This window comes from Lycium ferocissimum, chromosome 6 (assembly GCF_029784015.1).
Source record: "Lycium ferocissimum isolate CSIRO_LF1 chromosome 6, AGI_CSIRO_Lferr_CH_V1, whole genome shotgun sequence".
Taxonomy (NCBI): domain Eukaryota; kingdom Viridiplantae; phylum Streptophyta; class Magnoliopsida; order Solanales; family Solanaceae; genus Lycium; species Lycium ferocissimum.
In genome coordinates, this window is record NC_081347.1 from 9,158,557 (window position 1) to 9,183,528 (window position 24,972).

The following is a 24,972-nucleotide window of genomic DNA, read 5'->3' on the forward strand; positions in this document are numbered from 1 at the left end:
TGGACAGATGTATTGCCTGTGTGACAAACTATTGACAGGGTGTGTCCTGGTAGAATATGGATCCTAATTTATTTCTGTTGTCAAAATGGTCAACTTCGAATTTTTTGTTTCTTACCATTAAAATATGGGTTTTTATTTTGGAAAAAAAGAAGAAGAGTTAATTTACTTATTTATAAGTTTTGTCAAACAGCCTCTCTACCCCTCCCTCGAAGATAGGGGGAAAGCCTCTCTACCCCTTCCTCGAAGATAGGGGAAGATCTGCATACACTCTTTCTTTCCCAAATCCCACCTATGAGATCACATTGGGTTATTGTTGTTGACTTATATATAGTTTTGGGGTAAGAACGGTATTAATTTACTGTCTAATTAAACAAATTATTTACTTTATTTTTTAAGTTATTAAATTATATTAATAGTATTTATTATAGATAATCTTCTATTTTTATACGTTTTACTTTAACCAGGTAAAATATAAGTCAAACTTGAAATATTAGGAGCCTATTTATTGCTTATTTTAGGAGGTTTTAAGCCAAAATAGCTTTTGAAGTGTTCGGATAAAATAAAAAAGTATTTTTATGCACTTGTTTTTAAGTCAAAACAACAAAAATAAGCCAAAAGTCATTAGTTAGAATTCATAACTTATGGCTTTTGGTTTATAAGTCAAAAGTCATAAGCCCATCTAAGCGGGCTCTAAGAGTTTTTTTGTGTTTTTGGTCTTTTTTTTTCGTTTCTTGGGAACTTGTTCATGGCTTTATTGTCAAGTTGGAATGGATCAAAACTCCACAAAATAAAAATGTCTAATGATAGTTGATAATGGTGAACAATGTTATTGCCTTTCTCAAAAAAATGTATTGCATATGATTTGTCATTGTAGTGATTATACGGTCATGTTTGGAGTTTTGTTAATGATGATGGTGTCTGGATGGCTTGATTTTCTGTTACATATCTGATAAAATAAAGTATATTTTATGTTTTGATGATTGTCAAACTACTGAAAAACTAGAGAAAGACCTGATTCACGATCTGCTCTCTCTATACATCGTACAATCGCCAAGCGAATAACCGTAAAGTTCGCACTACAATCGCACAACTGTTGTCTGTCTGCGATCTTTAAACCCATGCTTTAAAGTCAAACATGGGATGAATGGTCTCTATCTCACCCACATGTTCCCCAATGCATATACAACTTGTTCCAACATATTGGGCATCACTTAAAAACCTAAACTATCTTGTGCAAATCCTTGCCGCCTCAAGTTTTCAAGTGCTCTCAAGAACTAAGCCACTTACAAGCTGAAGAACCTGATCCAGACGCCAGATTATGTCTATGTTCTTTAGGTTGTTGCGAGTCTTTGTTCAATTGTTCTTTAAATTGTAAACCTACTCTTATTTCAAGAAGCTGTTATAAATAGCTTAAATTCTCAGTAGTTGGTAGGCGGTTTACCTATTCAATCCATTGAGTGGTACCCTTGGCTAGAGTTAGTCAAGTGTATTAGTTGGTTTGGCGAGAGTTAGTCAAACTTGGTTGTGTGCTTGGCTAAGGGTAGTCAAAAGTTGTAGCTTACAATAAGTGTATTGTAAAGGAGAGGGATTTATGAGAGTTAAATTACTAGATTGTAAGAGGTTGTAATCTGAAGTTGCTTAGTGTAGTGAAGTGAAATCCTACGTGGTAGGTCATGGTTTTTAATCACTCAAGCAAGGAGTTTTCCACGGTAAAATCTTGTGTTATTTACTTACTGCACTGTCTGAGAGAACTGCTAAATAACTAGGTCTCTCCATATACTATTTGGTGAACTCACTGCTGCTAATAATATCCATAGTTTTTGGAAAGAAACAAAGTTTAAGAAGTACCATATATATTCACCTTTTATAAGTACCATATATATTCACCTTTTATGATCGGTGTTTAATTAGAATGGTCCAAACCCCCGTACATTAAGGACCATTTTGATAATTTTCTCTTACACTTTGTTTGGACAGTTGTTACATATTGTTTTATATAGTCGTTTGCAACAAATTTTTGATGTGTGGAAAATAACTGCAAATCACAAACAAAATATGTCGAAACAGAGATTTTATTGATGAATACTGCAGGTACAAATCTGTTTATTCCCTTGATTCCTCTCTCCTAATATTTCTCCGTAATTCGAGGGTCGTTAGTAGCGTCTTTCTCGAATGTAGGATGATGTGGACCTCCTTGGGATTTGTTTGATCTCCCTGAATGGATTTTGTAGATCTTCCTGAAGTATTTGATTATCAAGAAGAGTCTGGCCACATCTTGATCTCTTTGTGAATACCCATGAGTTTATGGGATATTCGAGATACTTTTCAAGGGAATATGTGCCCCCTCTATAGGCATGATCTAGGGTTTAGGGTAGAGTAGCCTCCAAGAAACCCTAACCGACTTAAGAGTTTGAAGATGGGTTGAACTCATCTTATAGAGTCCTATTTCAAATCCGGTAAAATTTCGCTGTTGCACAAATGCCCCTACTTCAAGGCTTGTCGACATGTAGACTTGCTGAAACTCAACGACGAGACTTGGAGTACCTATAAAAAGGGAGCTTCCATCTTGGCGGTTTTATGGCTCCAAATTTTGCAAATTTGATTTGTGAGAGAACAGATGAAGGGCAGATATGGTCCCACTGGGCGTGCCAATTCGTTTGCAACAAATTTCAAAGTGATAGAGATTGACCGCAAAATCACAAATAAAAAATGAAGAAACAGAAATATTTATCGATAAAGAATGGGGGTACAATTCTATTTATTCCCTTGATTCTTCTCTCTTGATTTTCTCCGTAATTTGAGGGCCGTTAGTAGCGTATTTCTCGAACGTAGGATGACCTCCTTGTGATGTATTTGATCTCCAAGAACGTCGGGCAGCTTGATAAAGGCAGTATTTGATGCCTTGATCTTGTGTGAATACCCATGAGTTTATGGACTATTCGAGATATGTTTTGATCTCTTTGTGAATATCCAAGTGCTTATACGGTATTTGAGATGTGTTTTGATCTCTTTGTGAATATCCAAATGTTTATAAGATATTCGAGATGCCTTTTCAAGAGAATATGTGTCCCTTTATATAGGCATGAGCTAGGGTTTAGGGTAGAGTAACCTCTAAGAAACCCTAATAGATATTGAGCTTATCTTGTAGAGTTCCACAAAATTCCGATGTCTACAATCGTATCGTATTATCTTATTGTTTTTGTTACGTACTGTACTATATTATTTTGATAAATACAATGTTTAGCTAGATTGTATCATTTGTTGTTGTTATATAATATTAGACATCAGCAATTTGAAGCGTGAACCTTCAAGAAAAGTAGGATATGGTGCAGAACTATCATAAAAAGGTATGATAAGGGATAAAATTAATATGATTATTAGATATAAGCAAAGACAAAATGAAAAAAAATAAGGTAACAATGCAATCACACCAAATCAGTCGTGACATAAAATGAGACTTTTCATCAATACGTGGGGATAGATTTAACAATGTGATATAATAAAATTTAAGTAACAATCAAAATAAACATGGTACTATTTAAACCAGTGTTTTCAGAGGCGTTTTCGGGATGAGTCCCGGGGCGGGACGTATCAAAAACGCTTCGGGGCCTAAATGAAAGGCATAGATCCATAGGACATATGCCCTAGAATTGGGGCGTGAGTCCCAGGCACAAAAGCGTAAGACCTGGGCGTAAAGGCGTACGCCTCGAGCGTTAAATTTAATTTTTATTATTTTAAAAGTATTTTTGATATAAATTATGATTATTATTATTGGTAGAATGATATTTATACTTTATGTTATCATGTTGTAGTGACCTAAAATATATAAATAAATAAAGCAACTCTCATAGAAAAAAAGGCTGCCATAAATATTTATTTTAGATGATTATGCCTGAATTGATATGATAGAGATTTCATAGCATATTTTCTTGAAGCGACTTTATCCATTTTTTGTCATTGCTCTTACACTTTTTGCCCTTCTCCTTCTTTGAATATATAAATAAAAGTCAATGCAAATATTAGTTGAGTTTGGGAAGAACTAATAGATCTGGAGATTGATTATGAAGTAAGTGGAGATTTTATTTTAAAGACTATGTAGGCTATTATCATTTTTTGTGTTTTTACCTTTCTCAAATAATATTTATGATAATTCTTTTTATATTATTGGTGATTTATTTACAGAATTTTAATGAAAATTTTGTTTTGCTTATTTTTTAGTAATAAAATTATAAAATTTAAAACACATGAAGCATACGCCCCGTAGATTCATGAGACTTATGCCCCGTGTCTCGAGGCTTACGTCTCGTCCTGTGCGGCGTAAAATGCCTCGCCCCGTGCCCCGTCTTTTAAAACACTGATTTAAACTAAGAGCACAACATAATAAAATAGATAACTACCATCCAAACAAGTTGTTAATGACTTTGTGGATCCATGGTCCGCCACTTTCTCGTCTTCCATTCAATACCTCAATTCCTTCCCCACACTGCTCTCCAAAATTCCACCAAATTACCATGACGCTACTCGTGTTCATAATAAGCGTCAATTTAGCATTTTTATTTTGATTTAAAATAAACATTTACTTACATAATTAAGAAATAATTAGTTTTATTTTTTCAAATTTATCCTCTTATTAAGTGTTAAGAGTCAAATTTAATGTGTCAAGTTAATAGTAATATACAAATTATAATTATAATAATTTGGTCAACACTTATTAGTATTTTCCTCGGCGCGTGCTGAAGAACAACAAAGCAGCTACTACTATTGCTTCACTATCATTACATCCATCATCATACATGGAAAACCCACATTAAAGTTATGCAGAAACGGGGGTATTTGTCTAATGAATCCTTCTAATAAAAAGGTGGTATCATTTTTTATTCATACTTATTGCTGCCTTTTTTGTGATTTACCTTTGTTTCAGCTGTTTTTTTTTTTTTAATCTAAATTTTGCAGATTTTTTGCTTCAAGGCTTGATAAACCTAGTGCTTGGCAACAGCGCAGGTAAATTCTATAGATTTCAGCTGGGTTTTGTTCATTCTTTCGTTTTAATTGTTGGATTCATTATATTTGAACTCAAATGACAAATTCATTTGTCCTGTGGCGCTGGAAAGATTTAGACATCTTTTACTAGATTTTCGGTCACACTGAAATAGCTCTCACATAGCTTGAGTTAAAAAAAATTGCAAGTGAGTTTAAAAGCCTTTTTCTATAGTAAAGAGTTTAAAAGCCTTTTTTTTATAGTAAAACTTACACAAATAGCTACCTTTTAATAGGTTCTAACAATTTATAGCTACAAATTGCAAAATTACAAGTCAATCGTTTTTGTTGTATTTACGTCATTTTCGCGTTTTTGAAATACAAATAAATACAACGAAATACAAAATCGTTGTTGAGTCTGGTCATTTTCGCGTTTTCGAAATACAGCGAAAAATACAATGAAATACAAAATCGCTGTTGAGTTTGGTCATGTTTGCGTTTTCGAAATACAGCGAAATACAACGAAATACAAAATCGCTGTTGAGTCTGGTCATGTTCGCGTTTTCGAAATACAGCGAAATACAACGAAATACAAAATCGTTGTTGAGTAAAAAACGGCTGTATACACTGAAAATAGGTGTGAAAACGGCTGTATACACTGAAAATACACTTGGTGAGCATGAAGCTAAAACTGCAAAAACTTAGGGATTATGGGGCAGCACATTTAATTAAAAAATGTGGGGTAGCTATGAAATGTAAATTTTGAATAATATAGCTACTAAACTTAAATATTAAAACTATCCATAATTAAGTCTTAGGAGTAGCTATGACAAGTAAATTTTACTTCTTTCTAACTGTAGTGTCAGGATCAACTTTCGCACACCTCAATTAATTCTAAGGGTATCTACTACTCGATCCGGTCAATACATGTACCAGGTAATTCGGTGCATCTTCACTAATTCCATGGAGTATCCATTATCTCCTAAGTCCTATCAATATAGCTACCGGATAACCTTGTCCACGGTCCACCCATACTTGAACAGATGGGAAAAGATTATCTAGTATTTTGCTTCGCTGAACTTTGAACTTCCATGCTTTCCGAACTACTTTGATATGCATTCTTTGAGCCGAGGTCTATCGGAAACAACCTCTCTATCCTCCCTAAACCTCATTTGTGAGACTACACTCGGTATAGATATGTTGTTGAACGTTGAACTTGAGAGTTCATGATTGTCTATTCACTTTCATGACTCTTAGGTATGGAATTCAAAGCCTTTTAGCTCATCTTCAAATAGAAAATACTTTTTGATCTTTCATATGACGTTGTGGTGATTCTTTAGCAGCTGCCCCACAAGCTTGGAGACTCCATAAGGATGGTATTAGCAGAGGCGGATGGGGCTCCATAAGTTGGGGTTCAATTGAACCCCAAACTATCGATGTGAGATATAAATTTATGTGTAAAAATTTATTAAAATTATAATAAACAGTAAATTTGACCCCATAACTTTAGAAATATAATAAGTTAGCGCTAAAAATTTAAGATGTTAAACCCCTAAAATTTAAATCCTAGATCCGTCTCAGAACTATTAGTACTCTAGTTGTGAAAGAAACCCTTCAAGCTTCCCCTTATAAGTTTGTACTTGATATTCAAATCCAATAAATCATCATCAAGTATCATACCCATCTTGATCAGCTCGCCAGTGAGAATATTTCACATGGGAACATTTTTATTTGTGCACCAAACCTCTGTTTTTTTTCCTTTCTATTATTATTCTATAGAAAAGCATTGGTATGTGTACATGACTTATCCACCTCAATCAGCTCACCGAAGAAGATATATTTCACATGGTACACAATGTTATTTAAATATTCCAAACTCTGTGGTCCTCTGCGTTGTTTTTATATGAAAAACATTGAGAAGTGTGCATATTAACTTGACTATATATAGCAGACAACATTTGATGACCGGAGGTTTTGGACTTACTATAATTTAATAAGACAAAAAGTGTCCCACTATGCATACCAGTAATTAAATTACTGAACTGGTTGAGCAAATCCATATCAATAGCTTCTTCATTCCTTACTGAAATGGAGATTTATCAGTTCTTTAACTATGTTGCATTAATCTTTCTCTTCATCTTTCTTCTACTGATAAGAAAATGGAAAGCCCAAAAGCTAAAACTGCCTCCAGGTCCATGGAAACTACCTTTTATTGGAAGCCTACACCACTTAGCTTTGGCAGGTCCACTTCCTCACCATGGCCTAACAAACTTAGCAAAACGCTATGGTCCTCTCATGCACTTACAGCTAGGAGAAGTTCTTATGATTGTCATTTCATCGCCTCGAATGGCGAAGGAAGTACTAAAAACTCACGACCTCATTTTCGCAACGAGGCCTAAACTCACTTATGCTGACATCGTTCATTACAATAGTACAGACGTAGTATTTTCTCCGTATGGTGCATATTGGAGGCAGATCCGTAAAATTTGTGTACTAGAACTCTTGAGTGCCAAGATGGTTAACAACTTTGTTAGCTCGATTTGTCAAGATGAGTTGTTGAATATGATTTCATCGATAAGATTCAAGTCCGATCTTCCTGTCAACCTTACGGAAAAAATCATTTGGTTTACTAGTTCGGTAACTTGTAGATCAGCTTTAGGGAAGATATGCAATGAGCACCAGGAAAAGTTGATATATCTTATGAAGGAAATATTATCATTGTCAATTGCAGTTAATCTTGCTGATTTTTTTCCAAAATGGAAATTCCTTCACGACCTTGGTGGTTCAAAATCTAGACTGTTGAAGGTACATGGTAAGGTTGATGAAATCTTGGAATATGTAGTGAATGAGCACAAATTGAATCGAGCAAATGGCAAAAAGGGTAATGGTGAATTTGGAAGCGAAGACCTGATTGATGTTATGCTAAGAGTTAGAGAAAGCGGAGAACAGCAACTTCCCATCACTGATGACAATATCAAGGCAATAATACTCGTACGTTTTCTATCTCAATTTAGTTTGGTGGGGGATGGATGAGGTTCTTTCGTTCTTAACAAGCAGTTTCGGGTTCCAATAGAGAAACCTGTAGTAGGAAGAATTTTCCACTTCAATACGTCCTAAACATTGCGAACCTGGATTAGTCCATCCAGTTTTCCGAATATCAGATGGTTGTACCAAAAAAATGTTTTATTATCCTCTCTTAATAGTTAATGACCAATGAAGTGACATACAAGAGCTAACATTGTTCTTACTTTTTTGCACCACATTTACTAGATCTTTCTTATAGAAAGAAGGACAAATATGTGAACCCCTGATTTTCTTACATGAGTATTGACTACTTCTGGCATAAGTTTGGAAAAATTAAAAAGAGCTTCCTTGTTCGAATCTAGCTTAACAATTGTTGGCCAAATCAATTTGTATGGGCCAACATATTCCATGAAGTGAACTTCTCTTCTATATAAAAGCACGGGAAGGTAAATAAATTAGAGAAAGGATTTCATTTATATATACTGAGTGTAAAGAGTTCTTACGCCTTCCCTATATTTCAACCTTCAGGCCTTATTCTTTGGGTTAATTTCTAGTCCTACTTACTATGGATTGTTACATGTAGCTATCTTTTAAGTGACTTGATAGTGTATAATATTTTTGCTATTAGTTGTTTTATTCTGTTTTCTTCATCACGCAGGACATGTTCTCGGCGGGGTCTGAAACAACATCGACAACTATAAATTGGGCATTTGCTGAAATGATGAAGAACCCCAATGTCTTAGCAAAGGCACAAGCTGAAGTAAGACAATCCTTGAAGGGAAAGAAAGATTTTCAACAGATTGATCTTGATGAGTTAAAGTACCTGAAGTTAGTAATCAAAGAAACTTTACGAATGCACCCTCCTGTACCTCTATTTGTACCTAGAGAATGCATGGAGGAAACAAAGATTGATGGGTACAATATACCTCTTAAAGCCAGAGTCTTAGTAAATGCATGGGCAATCGGAAGAGATCCTGAAAGTTGGGATGACCCCGAAAGCTTTTGCCCAGAAAGATTCGAGAATAGTCCTGTCGACTTTACTGGAAATCATCATCAGTTTATTCCGTTTAGTTCAGGAAGAAGGATGTGTCCAGGAATGTTATTCGGTTTGGCCAATGTTGGAAAACTTTTGGCACAATTACTTTATCACTTCGACTGGAAACTACCTAATGGACAAAGTCATCAAAGTCTTGACATGACTGAATCACCCGGAGTTTCTGCAACAAGAAAAGATGATCTTATTTTGATTGCCACTCCTTATGATTCATGAGTTCATAGAGACAGTAGAAGGAATAAAAGTGGCACATTAGAAAAAAAACATGATATTAAATGGGTATTGCTTTGAGGTGTTTTTGATTGGAGAACATTGAAACCTCAACAATTGTTGTATTTTCTAGAGTTGGTTTATATATGTTCCACTTTGTATGCTTTAAGATGTACTCTGTACATGTTTGGGATATGTATTTGAATTCTTGAAACAATTAACTTCTATTAAATTTCAGTTTACCATTTTTAATGTTGAGGTGATGCACAATTTGCCTTCTCAAATATATGTATATATATTAATTATTGTATCATATGCACATGAAAGTTTATAGCATAATGGACTGAGGGATGGAGTTCTAATTGTGAGAGTTAAGAGAGGGACGTTTTGTTCATGTTGCAGGTTTAGATATACAGGTTGGCAGACTTCCTCACTAGATATTGCGGATATTCAGCGAAGGTGTTGCAAGCTCCACTTCTATCTGGAGCCGAGTCCGGTCTAGTATCTTCATGTATAGTGATCACGGGTAGGTCGGGGCCCTGTAACGACACTTGTATCAGTTGTCCAGTTATAGGTATCCGTAGAGGCTTCATAGACAGTATTGGTGGGTTATTTGCGGTCAGTTGTGCATCAGTTGTATGCGTCAGGCTAATAGCCACATTTCTATACAGAAGTCACTACGCTTCTCAATTATCTTTCAAGTTTGGCATGTAGTCCGGTACAAGTACATAATAGTTGCATATAGAGCATGGTCTGTCCCATTCAGATTTGAGGCGTGACAAAGTGATATCTTTCTAGACTTTTTCAAGAAAAACCAAGATAATATGTTGGAAAATTCAAATATACATAGCAGCGGTTAAAACCCAAAATATTAGTATATGCTAAATCGCCATTTTAGCTTAGCAGCTGCCGTGGTATAATGTTTATTATGGCGGTTTTCAATAGCTGCCGTATTAAAACTGCCAAAATTGTTCCGATTTTTTTCTAGTGATTATTCAAAGTTTAGATCATGTCGTCATGTATCTATAATACAAAACTTTTCTAACAATTATACTAGAGTTATATATATATATATATCTTCCCCCACTATAAATTTAATACAGTAGTCTAACTAAGTTTAATTGAATAGTGTCATATAAAGTATAAACAGAGCGATGGAGAACAAAAGAAAGTTTAATCTACCAAAAGGGATGGAGGTTTAAATCAATTTGATATTGACGTAAAACTGAAATATAAATTCAATGGATCATAAAGAGAAGTATATCAAAACGGGGGAGGATGAAATGTGATTCCAAGATCTTTAAGTCCAGCAATGGGTTTAGCATGAGGATAATTTTATTATATTGTTTACAGTATTTTAAATATGTATACATAATTCAAGTTGAAAACAATGATGAATTCAGCTTATTACCTCAAGAACTCGTCTTAGAATCACTTTGGAATGTATTTTAGAAATGGTTTTTGGGGATAAGGCAAAGGTCATTTTTCTTATTCATGCTGATTCCAGGCCTGCTATATGTGTCAATGTCCTCTTTTTTCAACCCACAAGGTAACTCCCAATCAAAGGCATAAAGAAGATTTGATAATGCAAGTTCCACGGATGCAACCCCAAGTGCAATCCCTGGGCACTCTCTTCTTCCTGTTCCAAATGGAATTAGCTCGTAGTCTTGTCCCTTGAAATCGATATCGCTATTCAAGAATCTCTCGGGTATAAATTCTTCTGGACTTTCCCATATTTCAGGATCCCTTGCGATCGCCCATGCGTTAACATAAGTTATAGTTCCTGGTTGAATTTCATACCCTTCTAGTGTGGATTTTCTCATTGATTCTCTAGGTATTAGTAGCGGACCAGGTGGATGTAATCTAAATGTCTCTTTTATCACAGCTCTGAGATACGACATATTTTGGATATCATCTTCATTCACAATGCCCTTGTTCCCAATTGATTTTCTCATTTCTTCTTGAACTTTCTTCATAACTTTTGGATTCTTTATCAAGGCTGTCATTGCCCATATTACTGTAGCTGCTCTAGTGTCTGATCCAGTAACTAACACATTCTGCACAAAAATTCATGGGGAAGAAGATAGAAATTGATAATTCATGAGAAATTCTCAAGGCAATAATGGACACATTTGTGCTACACATTGAAGCTGACAAACTCAATCCATCTTTTAGTAATCTGCCCACTAAATTTAAACGGGTTGTGTTTAATCCGTTTGTTGGCTTGACATGTTAAACTTTGGGTTAAAAAAGTCAAATAGTGTAACCAGATGTGTCATATCACAGTCCAAACTCAAACATACAAAATCGAATTTGGAAATTGGGATTTATGAAATTTTAAAATATTTTAGGTTTAACATTTTAAGAAAAATAAATTAGCTTTCAAAAAACAAAATACAAAAGGATGGGAGGCTGCGTCATGTTGGTCTTATTTATTAAATGATGACTTGTCAGTTGATCTATCTTAATTCAACTCATTTTGACTCAAGCAAATTTTGAACGGGCTAGATCATAACCCATGTGGACTCATCCATGTTTGATCCAACCTGCCGTCCCCTCTATATGCGTAAAAACGTACATCTGTACATGTGCATATAATTATATGTGTATGTATATGTGTGTGCGAGGGCGTGTAGAAGTAGGTAGGTTCAAGACATGAGAAATTACCATGAGAACTCCTTTTATGTCCTCCAAAGTGAGATCAATCAGTGTTGATTGCTCTTTCCTCGATTGAAGCAAAACATCTAAAATATCTCCTTTCATGGATTTTGGCCTATTGGAACTTTGATGATGCTCAATTAGTTCTTCATAAAATTCATCCAAATCTTTGAAATTCTTCTCAAGTCTATCTGCCAATCCGGTAAGTTTATCGATCCAACTTAAAGAAGGAAAAAAATCAGACACAAAAAAGCTAGCCAACATAGCTTGAGTTTCAGCGAAAAGATAATCAAATTTCTTCCTTTCATGTGCTTCTTCATCAAATTTAATGCCAAAAGCAACTCTACAAATAATTGTACTACTAAGTGACATCATTAAATTGCTCAAATTGGTGATTTGAGAATTAGCAGCATGTGGAGATATTTTCTTGATCATTCTTGAGACTTCATCTTCACGAATTGGACCAAATGATTGCACTTTCTTGAGATTAAATAGATGAAGAACACATATTTTTCTCATCTCCCTCCAATAATCATTGTAAGGTGCAAAGGCAATATCATGGCCCTTGTAAGACAATTTTTGCTGGCCAAGAATAGAAGGTCTACTACAAAATACTAAATCTTGTGTCTTGAGTACTTCTTTTGCTAATTTTGCAGAAGAAACGACAACTATTGGAGCAGAGATGAGGGGCTAAAGTATCATATTGATGCAAATTTCCAATGAATGGAAGCCCAATAGGACCTGGTGGCAGATGATTTTTTCCACTGTTTTTGGCTTTAGGAAGAAGAATGATAAGAAAAATAGGAATGGCCACAAGGAGTAGAAAGAACATCATTTTGTGGTCTAGTTGCCTCGTCACTTGATATGTCTTATATATATAAAATGGATCTTGGGTTAAACCTTTCCATTTTCCTTTTTTCGATTATTAGAGTGTTTATAAATCCTGTATATTGAGACTATGAGGTTATCAAAAATATAGTAACTATCATAACGAAAGGAACCATTTACTTAGGGAATTAGATCGGCGACTTACTGCAACATGTTAAATTAAATTAATAGTGTAAAAAATTAATATGTCAGTTTATATAAGTTAAATTCTTAATTAAATAAATACTAAAAGGAGGACTCTCTATTATAGGTCTTCACTCATGTGTGTAGTTTGCTACCATAATAACATATTATTGGGGGGCGATGAATCTTTTTGTTGACGTGTAGCATGAAGAAATGTTATACAGTGTCTAGGTCTTAGAAATACTTTATCTCATTACATCTGTCATTCCTGAATTATATTTTGAACCAAGTGCTTCTTTGATTTTTTCCCCCCGATTGCAACAAGAAATCTCCAAAACAAATCTCCAAAACAAATTAAGTCATGAAAGTGATAGAGAAAAATCATAGGACCAAAATTTGAAGCTTGAAAATGACCTTTGTCCTCTAGCAATCCATATTTTGCACGTTTTCAAGATAAATATCTTATATAGCATTAGCCAAAGCCTATGTAGATGGGGTGTGAATAATATCTTGTATGGATAATAGCACATTTGGTTCACAATAATTTATAACTTCTAATTGTACACCAAAAGAGGTTTTTAATTAGCGGAAATACATTTTATCTATTAGCGTGCAATAAAATATTTGCCTGCAGAAATATTTATCCGCACTTGATCAAATGTCATTGCAATCCGAGGTGGCTAATTAGCGGCATTATTTAAGTCGAGTGCTCGTAAAGACTTATATATTTTTGTAGCTAAAAATAATTACTTTTAGCGGCGATTACTATTGTCATTAAAGTTGCCTCAGAAATATGATACGATCAAACAATTTTGCGGTTTTTGTTATTGCAGCCAAAGATGCAATAATTGTCGGTAAAAGAGACATGTTTAGCAGCAATTACTATGACGGCTAAAACTGATGATGAATTTACCTTAAACTACATATTTAACCAATTACTCTTTTACAGCATCAAAAATGAAAATCACAAGAGAAAGCAGTTCGAAGATAGTAATAGAAGAATTGCCGAACTCAAAACTACATCATTCACTTAAAACAAGAACAATCAAACTCAATATGTTATAATTTTGATACTTGTGATGTATGGTTAAATATATTTCACTTTCAATTAATCGATAAATGTGTTTTTATTTCTTTTATATGGAAAATATGTAACATTGAGATTATTTTTAGAACTATATATTTTCTTCAAAATATGAAGGAAAACTACAAACTTAATATAATACATAGTAACTAAATAATGTATGATATATAATTCATTAAATTTGTAAAAGTTCAAAAGATATTTTAGATCATAAGTTTGATTCCCATATATTTTAACATCATTTTGAATCATTTTTCTCAAATCGTGCCTCTGGTCCTTCCTAGTGAGTTTTTTCCAAATGTGAAAGAGGTGTCATTTCCTTATATTCCAAAGGCAAAGCTGGAACTTTAACTTTTATAAATTAGTAATCAAATAAAAGTGTTCAAAGTTTTGAAGCTCATTCCGACATTCATTTCAATTCGTCCAAATTATTTCTGCAGAAAACTAAACTTAGGTATATTTTCTAAACATATTCATGAAAACGATATATATTTCATAGAATTTAGCTACTTCATTGCCAAATCAAGGGATGAAGTTTAATATCTTTTTACTAGAATAAGCCTTAAGGAGCCAAAAGTAAATGGAAATTGTTCAAACGTATCTAACGTTTGTGATTTGTCTTGTATATACCTTCCGTTTACCTTTTGTCTCACAGGAGCTTCCATCATTATCTTTCATCTCAAATATGCCCCTTCACTAATGATTTTTTTCACTGCAGAAAAAATTATTTAATTTAATTGACACGGTCAAAGCCGCACATGTGTATATCTCTAGATCTATTTGGACCATTTTCAATTGTTCAATGGAATTTAGAAATTTTCAGTATTTTAAATTTATGCTTCAAATTATTGCAGAGGCTAGAGATTATAAATAGACCAATTCGACAGTCAGTGATAAATTTAGCATTTTGTTTGTCTGCATGGCTCCATTGTGGCAAATATTAGACCCAAAGGAACAATCGCTAGGGGCAAATATGACATGAATTTAACGGTGCAAAAAATGAAAAGCAAATATAAAACAGGGAAAGGGGTCATATTTGCCTCCTACTCTTTACTATTGAAAAATATTTAATATTGCTCTCTATTATACCATCATTCCATATTTGCTCTTAATATTATATTATCGGTCCATATGCCTTTAATGTTATAAAAGTGACTCAAGTTTGTTATTTGTCTGTTAACCTTCATACATTTTAACTAAAATGGCGTGTCAACTCACCAAATCAACCATTCTTCTTCCAAACTACCCAGAATCATCAACACCTTCATCATATATACTATTACCGCCACATAAACCATCCATCTTAATCATTATTAAGATATATCTAATAAATTCAAGTGTTCTCCTGTTTGACTCGATAATTTAGTAGTTTAATCTAGAGGAAAATAACATAATTATCTAAACTCTAAAGATAAACAACCTATTGATGAGACTGCACTCATCTTATTTGACTTTAATTCTTTAAATTCCTAAAACTTTTTTTTTTTTTTGATAACTAACATTTTGTATTAATCATCTAAATGAACATTACAAAACAAGCTAACTACCACAGCTAGCTTCAGTTTATGTCCGTCAAAAACAAGACATATCCTCAGGTACCACATCATTGTACTATCCTAGCTATCTCAACAAGTAATATCTATTATTTACATAAGCCAAGACTGCTGTAATGCTCGAACACCAACTGCAACTCTCACATTGCAAGAGAAGGCAATAGATCTGGCAATTCTCTGCCCACTGATTATGTCATCTGCTTAGAATTCTTGAGTTTCTCTCTTTCCATATTGTTAAAATTTACTTTTCTTCTACTTCATGATTTAATTTACTAAAATTTACTTGGCATAGCTTACATTATTACCTATTTATGGAACATAACTAAACTTTACAATAATTATATTTAGTAGCTAAAATATAACATATTTACTTCCTATAGCTACCACTTTTTTACCACTCATCTGATAACTTTCCACACCCCTAAATTTAAGCCAAAAAACGTCCCTCTCTCTATCCCCCTAAATACACGCCATTATGCCCAATATCCCTTAATTTCCTCCAATTTCAAATCAGTTTTACAATAGTTCATCTTCCTTGTTTATCTCTAATTAACTACTCATTAATTTCATTCATAATTTAAATCTAATTCCCAAAAAAGATAAGATTATATACTGATTTTTACGTTTCACTGTGTATTTAACCTATATATTTATGTTGTATTTTTATTATATTTAGTTCGTTTGTATTTTTTAGTTCGGTTATTACGGATACGTGACTTAACCAAATCTATATTTTATGTGCATTTTAAGTATATTTTGTATTGTTTATTTTTTTCACATGTTTCTTCGATTAATTCGTGTTTATAGTTCTTCACCATAACGGTAATTTTTTGTAGTATATTCAACCATTTAAATACAGTCGAAATATATAGTAAATATAACTTAGATATATTCCATAAGTCCACTTTTAATGTACAGTGTGTTACAGAAGTTCAAATTTCATCTAAATACACTCCCAATATATGTAAAACATATATGAAATATAGTTAACAGTAAACCAGAATAAGTAGTATCTAACAGATCAGTCAAAATGCAACTAAAATATAGCCAAAATATATACGAAATACAACTATTAAAGCATAAATCCAACACAAAAGGTCAAATCAGTTTATATAGAGTAGACTTTTCAAATCTTATTAAACCACCAATATAACATAACATCTTGTTAGCTGTTTGAATGAGATATGAGATCAGATATGGAATGGGAGGATATTTGCGTGAATCAGGGAGCATTAAAAACTGATTTTAATTTAAATTGGAATAGATTTTGTTTCCATAAATATAACACTTTCAATTTTCTCAGCGTGTGTATTTTAAGTTATATTTATCCTATATTTAAGTCGCCGCGTCTACTAGCTAAATATAGGGTCCTCCAGCTACGAATTGTAAATGTAGAACATGTAGTTATAGGTTGTTAGAAGGAGCTAAAAGGTAGCTGTTTGTGAAAATTTTACTTTAATTTATAATAGAAAGATTTACTTCCTTTTTAGTCTAGGAATATTCTAGAACATTTAGTTTCCTTCTAAGTCTAGTTACTACATTAATTATAAAATATTTAGTTTTCTTTTAGTTAAGTATCTATAAGGAAAATAATATATTTTATTCTATTTATTTTTCTATAATGTAGTCTTTTATTTTCAATACAAGAAACAATGTAATGAATTAATGCAATGAGTTTTTCTATAATGTAGTCTTTTATTTTCAATACAAGAAACAATGTAATGAATTTTTCTATAATGTAGTCTTTTATTTTCAATACAAGAAACAATGTAATGAATTAATGCAATGAGTTTTTATTCATTCTCTCTTCTATTTTCTCTTCCGCTTTTTCTATTCCATAACAGTAGTATCAGTGCCAGGTTCATTGATCTCAATGGATCTGTGAATTGAAGAAGAAAAGCTACTTTCAACCACTTTTAACTTATACTTATTTTCAACCCAATTTTAACCCTTGTTTTTTATTTTTAACGCAGGGCTCATTTTTAACCCGTGCTCACTTTCAATGCACCGGGCTCCAATAATTTGAACTCGTGCTCACTTTCAACGCATCGGGCTCCAATAATTTTAACCCGTGTTCACTTTCAATGCACCGGGCTCCAATTTTCAATCAATACCAATTTTTAACCAATACTTGTTTTAATCCATATAAATTTTATCCATACCTATTTTGAACCATGTCAAGCATCAATATATCTTTGAATACTCCACAAATCTTCATTGATGAAAAGTGAAAACCATCACACTTGGCCAGTAAAGCTGAAGTTAAAAAATAATTTTACACGACTTTCAAGAAAAAGGAGAAGAATCAAGTTTTCAAACTCAAATTGGATACACCAACTTGAGTTTGAGGGGGAATGTATACACCAATTTGAGTTTGAGGGGGAATGTTAAAATTTACTTTTCTTCTACTTTATGATTTAATTTATGATAAAAACATTTACTTCCTTTTTAGTCTAGGAATATTCTAGAACATTTAGTTTTCTTCTAAGTCTAGTTACTACATTAATTATAAAATGTTTAGTTTCCTTTTAGTTAAGTATCTATAAGGAAAATAATATTTTTATTTTATTCTATTTATTTCTCTATAAATAGAGATGTAGTCTTTTATTTTCAATACAAGAAACAATGTAATGAATTAATGCAATGAGTTTTTATTCATTCTCTCTTCGATTTTCTCTTTCGCTTTTTCTATTCCATAACACATATGGCATGTATTGTTTCTACATATACCATCCTAAACACCTGGACTGAATGATGCTCAGTAGTGAAGCCAAAATTTTCACTAAGTGGATTCAAAATACGAAAAAGTAATAACACAAGAAGAAGCTAGAGGGGATTCGACATCTACTATATGTACATAAAAAAAATAGTTTAACCATATATAAAACGGGTAATTTTCCGCCGAAGGGGGTTCGCCTCCTAAGCCCTTACTGGCTCCGCCCCTGCTGAGTCTTCTCTTTTGCACCCAGAATTGACCATAAAAGATGCTTCTCCCATGAGTGCCCTGCCCACATCTGCTTCTGCATCCGCATCAAAATTTTCCCTAAAACATTTAAATCATATAAATTTATCCTTGTTAATTTTTCACTCTCTCATTTGTTTGTATAAATTGCTCTTTAGGAATTTAGTGCTCTAGTGTCTTAACAAAATCTATAGATTAAGTAGACTAGATATTGACATCATAATACTTAGAACCTCCATGAAGTTAAAATTTTGACAATTTCTTGTCATGCTTATATATGTAAAATAGTTTCTAATTTTGACAATTTCTTGACATGCTTATATATGTAAAATAGTTTCTCTCTTACCATTACAATTAATACATGGCTTAAAAAATAAGAAAACTCATTCATAAGAGACATAATACACAGTATTTACATAGTAAAAAGCAAATTTACCAATGGTATGACCTTGACATTAATTAAAAGTTCATATCAATAGAGAGTGAAAGTACTGCCCTTGGTAGCATAGAAACGTGAATTTACAAGAAATATCTTAATAATGTCTAAGGTAGATGGTTTATGTTGGCGGTGATAATGATACATATAGTGAAGATGTTTTCTTGTAATTTTGGGTAGTGATGGAAGAAAAATGATTGATTTGGTGAGTTGGCATGCCATTTTGATTCAATGGAGGAAGGACAAATTTGAGTCAATTTTATAATGATACGGAAGCTGTTTTCTTCTATTGAAATTCTAAGAGGGCAAGAGAGTGTCACATTCCGAACTATGGCTTGGACTAGGGGTGTACATGGATCGGGTTGGTTCTGATTTTTTAAATATTAAACCAAACCAATTGCGTCGGGTTTTTAAATTTATACACCAAATCAAACCAATAAAATTCGGGTTTTTCAACCTCGGGTTTTCTCGGGTTATTTGATTTTCTCGGGTTTTTTTTTTCGGAATAGTCTTGATACGATACATATAACTTTTACTTCAAATATTTCTTTAGTTCTAATAAGATACAACTATTTAATTAAGGTGTTTCATAAGAAAATAACACAAAATGTGAGAAGAGTGATGCATTGTATTAAAATATTCAATAAAAGATAATAAAATAGGTTAACATAAATATTGCTAATTAATAAGCCATAAAGAAAATGACCATAATCTAAAAATGCTAAGAGCCCGTTTGGCTTAGCTTATAAGTTGCTGAAAATAGCTTATAAGCTGTTTTCAGCTTTTTTGAGTGTTTGGCTGGCTAGCTTATAAGCCATTTTGTGCTTAAAATAAGGCCAAAAAAATAAGTTGGGGTAGCCCAACTTATTTTTTTGGCTTATAAGCTGATTTTTTTAAGCTAAGCCAAATGGGCCCTAAGTCATGCTAAAATAAGAACGGCTAATAAGTATTAATTACATGACAAGAAAAAAAAACTTAAGTTATGTATTTTCACTCTCTAAACCAATTATGCAAAACAAAAAAATAGATATCCAACATTATTGTCATTCCTAGTGGTAAATTGAATTTCTTTTGTTAGTATTAGTGTTGAGTTGGTTTTGGTTTGGACTTCATATGTGTTACTAACATCCATAAGATATAAAACTTACTGACATTCAAAATTCTAAGTTCAAGCTTGAATAATATGATAATAAATAAAAAACTACAAAAAAGATTTAAGAAATATTTATAAATTACATTACAAATAAATATTTTTATGTATAAAATATTTTAAAAAAATTGAATATATGTAATGTCGGGTTGGTTTGGTTCGGCTTGACTTTTTTTAGCTAAAATCAAACCAAACCAATTATGGTCGGGTTTTTTTTTTCCAACACCAAACCAAGTCAAACTAAACCACTAGTCGGGTTTTTTTTCTCGGTTTATCGGTTTGGTGCGGTTTGTCGGTTTACTTTGTACACCCCTAGCTTGGACCTAACACGACCCTCGGTGCCTTGCTGCATGTGACCGAGCTAACCGCATGGCTTGCTGAATCAACATAGGACATGAACTGATTCGGAATATAAAATATACATGCATGGTGTGAGTAAAACATGGGATTAAATAATCATAAGTTCTGAAAGTACTATTATATCATGAATGCGGAAATATAGTAATGTAGCTGATGAGGCTAATTAACTCAACTGAACATCTAACGTGACATAACTGATTAGTCTATGAAACCTCTAACATGAGTCTGACTGCTAAACTGTTTATCAGGATAAGGCCCCTGGCATACCTGAACTGCATAACTGACATGAAAATAAAGTAAGGATAACACCCCGAATGGAATGGGGCTCACCAAAATCTGATACGAGAAATATCCGAACGAGCTGATGCGTCGTCTTGTAAATCAATATCTGCATTGTGAAATGCAGGCCCCTGGGCAATAAAAGGGGACGTCAGTACACTTGAATTGTACTGGTATGTAAAGCAACTGAATGAAATAAACATGGCACATGAAATAATAAGAACTGAAACTGAAATTGTAAGCTGATCACGAACATGAGCATCATCTGACATATATATACATATATATAACATGAGTAAAACATTTTAAGTGGGAGAGCCTTAGCATAACCAACATGTAACCACCACGTGAGCACGTGGCGTCTGATCTTTGCCCGATCAGCTAAGCTATCTCGTACCTTGCGGGGTACGAGACATGAACATGACATGAATGGATCCAATAACCCGCAATGGGTAAACATGAAGGAATCGTCCTAACTGGGCGGATCAATCCTTATCCTACGCTGGCATACGTAGTTTCAGGTATTAAACCTTCTCTGTAATCTATGCAACTCCCAAAACATGAACATGGATATAATTGACTTAGAAGCCCATGAATTACATAAACATGATTGTAAACATGATTTGTGAGTGTAATATAACATGAATATAGATATATAATATAACTTGTATGAAAACATGGGAGCATTTAGATGTCACGACCCAATTTCACTAAGTCGTGCGGGCACCTACCTTTTTCACCTCGGTAGGCGAACCCTTAACTCCACATTCACAGTTAATAAAAAATAGCGGAAGAAGTAAAATAGCAAAAGCCTCACAAATATAATATAAGCAAGCGGAAACAATAAAAATACACCCCAGTATCTAGTCTGGTCATACAAGAGCATCTAACTAAATACTACAAGTCTGAATAGTAAGTATACATCAACAGTCTTAAAAATATGTCTTAGAACGGAAATAAAGACATAGTAGACAGAGGAGTCTTCGGGCAGCGAACGTCCACATGCTTATCCCGTAAGATCCGAATCAGCAAATCCTCGAAACAGTCAACCACAAGGAGTAGAAGTCGATCTCTTTACTTGGCATTCGTAAAAAAATGCGGCGGTGCGGAGTGTCAAGGTAAACAACAAATCTTGGTAGGTATCATAGGCGACTAAGTTTAGTTAACACATATCAAGTCAATAAAGTAAGATAAGCAGGTAACTCAACAAGGTATAAGTCAAACACGAGCCAGAATCCAAGTACATGTCATCACCTATGTTTAGCATCTAAACCCAAATGTGCTAAGTCTCAGTATAATCAATCATAACCAGTACATCACAAAGGTATCGTAACAAGTCATCACCTATGTTATAGCATCTAAGCCCAACTGTGCCAAGTCTCAATATAATCAACACCGAACCCGTGTATCACAAATACATCACAAGAATGGCACAATAGAAGCTATAGCGTAATGCAATGCAATAATGTATGAAATGTGAATGCAATACATATGCTGTGTACACATGTACTTCAATGATGGAACATCACATCTCGATAGCACAACCCAGGGGGACCCGCGAAGTCCATGTACAAAAAACTCACAATTTTGGCAAAGACCTCGGCAGAATCTACCGTATGCATAAGTATTGATACACATGTCTCACGACATCTCGGTATACGACCGGGGACCCGCTGTCCATGTACCTCGTGGTTCGGCTAATAACCTCGACAACGCTATCACGATTAAGCAACAACCTCTGTAATCGCTACGCACAACCTTGATCTCGGGACAACCGTAGGATATCGGTTCTCCCGTCACTCTCATCCAATCGAGCCCGACTCGTAACGGTTGTTTCCTCATGTATCATCAACGTATCAACAATCATGAAGGATAAGAATGCGTGTAGTGTATGAATTCAATGTCAATAATCAAATCAGTATCACAAGTACCACGCATGGGCACACCAATAATATCAAGTAAAAGGCGATACAATAAGCCACAATGGGATCACAACTCTCCACAGTACCTCACAGGCACATAAGTAATATCAATGATAAGTAATATCCAACCCAACTTCATACCCGAAGGTTTCATGCTTTCTCCGACTATATCATCTAAATATATGCTTCGCTAAACGAAGTCTCACCATAGGGTAAACCGTAACCTACCTGGAAGGCCGAACAACAAAGTCTCTAATAATCAAACCTTGGTCTTCCCTTTCCTTTGAGCCTCGAGATAATGAAAGTCTAAGTATATTCGAATCATGGAATTAGAATCAAGAAGAACATCAAATAAATTGCTTACATTCAAGACCCCGAATCCCCACCTATGGAATAGGGTTTATGAACTAGAAGGGTGAAATTAGGAATCTAAAGGCCCAACATGAAATTAAACCTTAAGGTGATCAATTCCCATCAATAGCAAGCTAGAATAATCAACAATTCACTCAATTTCGGATTCTAGGCAAAACCTTCAAATTTGGGTAGAAACCCTAACTTCCAATCCTATAAATTAGCCACTAATTAGGAAGAAATTATGAAATAAACGATTTTAATCATCAATTCCATACTTAAAGAAGCTAACCCAACCAAAGAAATAATGATTTAGAACCCTAGAGAGAATAACTCATTAAACCCGCTTTGTTCTAACCATTTAAGAGAAATCTAGGCATGGATTATTGATTAGGAAAAGCCAATGAATGATCTAGGGACAAGATTGATACCTTGGAGAAGAATTCAGTGGTAACCCTCCAAAAATCGCCTCCTTAAGCCTCAAGAACAAAATATGGGAAAATGACTTAGTGTCTAAGGGTTTAACACATTAAAAAGGCCTCAGACTCGTGGAATTACCGCTTCACGCGCGTCGAGAACGTACCACAATGTCCCGTATGACGAGAACTCGGACCGTCACGGCGGCCTCAACAAATCACATCGCACATTGCAAGCATTACTGACCCTTCTCGCGCAACAATGCGCATCGCTATGGTGGCACCAGACACCAGGTTACATTCTCAAATTTCATAAATTGCGCTTGAAATCCGATTATCGCTCGGTAAGACCTGCTCACATGCCATATACGCTACCCCCATAAAAATGCGTTACGAACACGCTCGTGGTTTCAGAATCTCCATCGAGGGCCCCGTTGACCGAGTCAACCCCCGAATCTCCAAACTAGTAATCCAAAACAAGTCCCAAAACGCACCCGAGTGCATTGGGAACTGAACAGAATATGCACACAAGTTCTAACAGACCATCCGGACCTCTCAGAATTGACGGATTCCCGAAAAAGGTCCGTTTACCCAAAAGTCAACTTTGAGTCCATCATTTTTCGCTTTTAAGGCAAATTTCTCCCAAAACTTACCCAAGTCAAACCCAAACACCTTGGGAAGCGTGTCAACGGTCCCTTCGGGTCAAATGTGAGCTAAACAAGCTCGGGGAAGGGTCAAAAGGGTCGGAAACGCAATAACGACCAAACGGGTCGTTACAGTAGAATTTTATGAAAATAGGCATAATAGTTCATATCTTGCATTTAAGAACCCATGGAATGCAAAGCATGGGTGTTCATGGATTACAGATGGATTCCCAATAACAAAAAATGAGATATTAAGAATATAATAACGAATTATTAATATGAACATGGTATATCATAGTACATGTACTTGGGGTTATCATGAATTTGATTGGAAACCCTAGTTTTGGTGAAACTTCATATTTTCATGGAAGAACGTGGTGTGGGGAAGAACAATGATGTTCCTACACGTGGAAAAAAATCCTACATACCTTAGTCGCTCCAAAACTTGTAATAATGGTCTGAACTTGAGAAGAAATCCAAAAGCTTTAATCATGAATCCTTGTGATGGGTTTTCTTGAAAACCCTTGGTTAGGAACAATGAAATTCTATTTAGAGAAGTAAAATATAACATAAAAACTGGTTTCGACAAAACATGACTGTTATGTGCGGGTGCCATTATAGAGAGGTTTGACTGTAATTCTTATTTTGATTCTCTCGTTTATGATTGTCAGAATGAAAGAATTTCAATTAGTGTCTGTTTCTCTAGTTAGAGAATCAAACTGCTCATAGCTAAAGTTATTTCTACATTTGGTTAGATGGAATGGGAAGTCTGTCCCACCATATTTTATTTATGATGTACTCGCTTTTTGTTTGAATAATAACATAGAAGACATTTTTTTTAAATAAAAAATTTTAAAAAATGAAGAAGCTTGATCACGTGC

At 34.1% G+C, this 24,972-nt stretch overlaps 1 protein-coding gene and 1 pseudogene across 1 annotated transcript; one reads left to right on the top strand and one right to left on the bottom strand.

Moving 5' to 3' along the window:
* Positions 1-6,897: 6,897 nt before the first annotated feature.
* Positions 6,898-9,517, top strand: LOC132059238 (premnaspirodiene oxygenase-like). Its single transcript, XM_059451793.1, has 2 exons — positions 6,898-7,968; positions 8,660-9,517. The coding sequence occupies exons 1-2, from the start codon at positions 7,066-7,068 to the stop codon at positions 9,269-9,271; spliced, it is 1,515 nt and encodes a 504-aa protein (XP_059307776.1). The 5' UTR covers positions 6,898-7,065; the 3' UTR covers positions 9,272-9,517.
* Positions 9,518-10,578: 1,061 nt separating this feature from the next.
* On the bottom strand, positions 10,579-12,838 carry LOC132059239 (6,7,8-trihydroxycoumarin synthase-like; annotated as a pseudogene).
* Positions 12,839-24,972: the final 12,134 nt, after the last annotated feature.

Coding starts and splice junctions, on each gene's coding strand:
- LOC132059238 (XM_059451793.1), top strand. CDS start 7,066: ATGGAGATTTATCAGTTCTTTAACTATGTTGCATTAATCTTTCTCTTC. Junction 7,969..8,659: donor ATATCAAGGCAATAATACTC/GTACGTTTTCTA, acceptor TTCATCACGCAG/GACATGTTCTCGGCGGGGTC.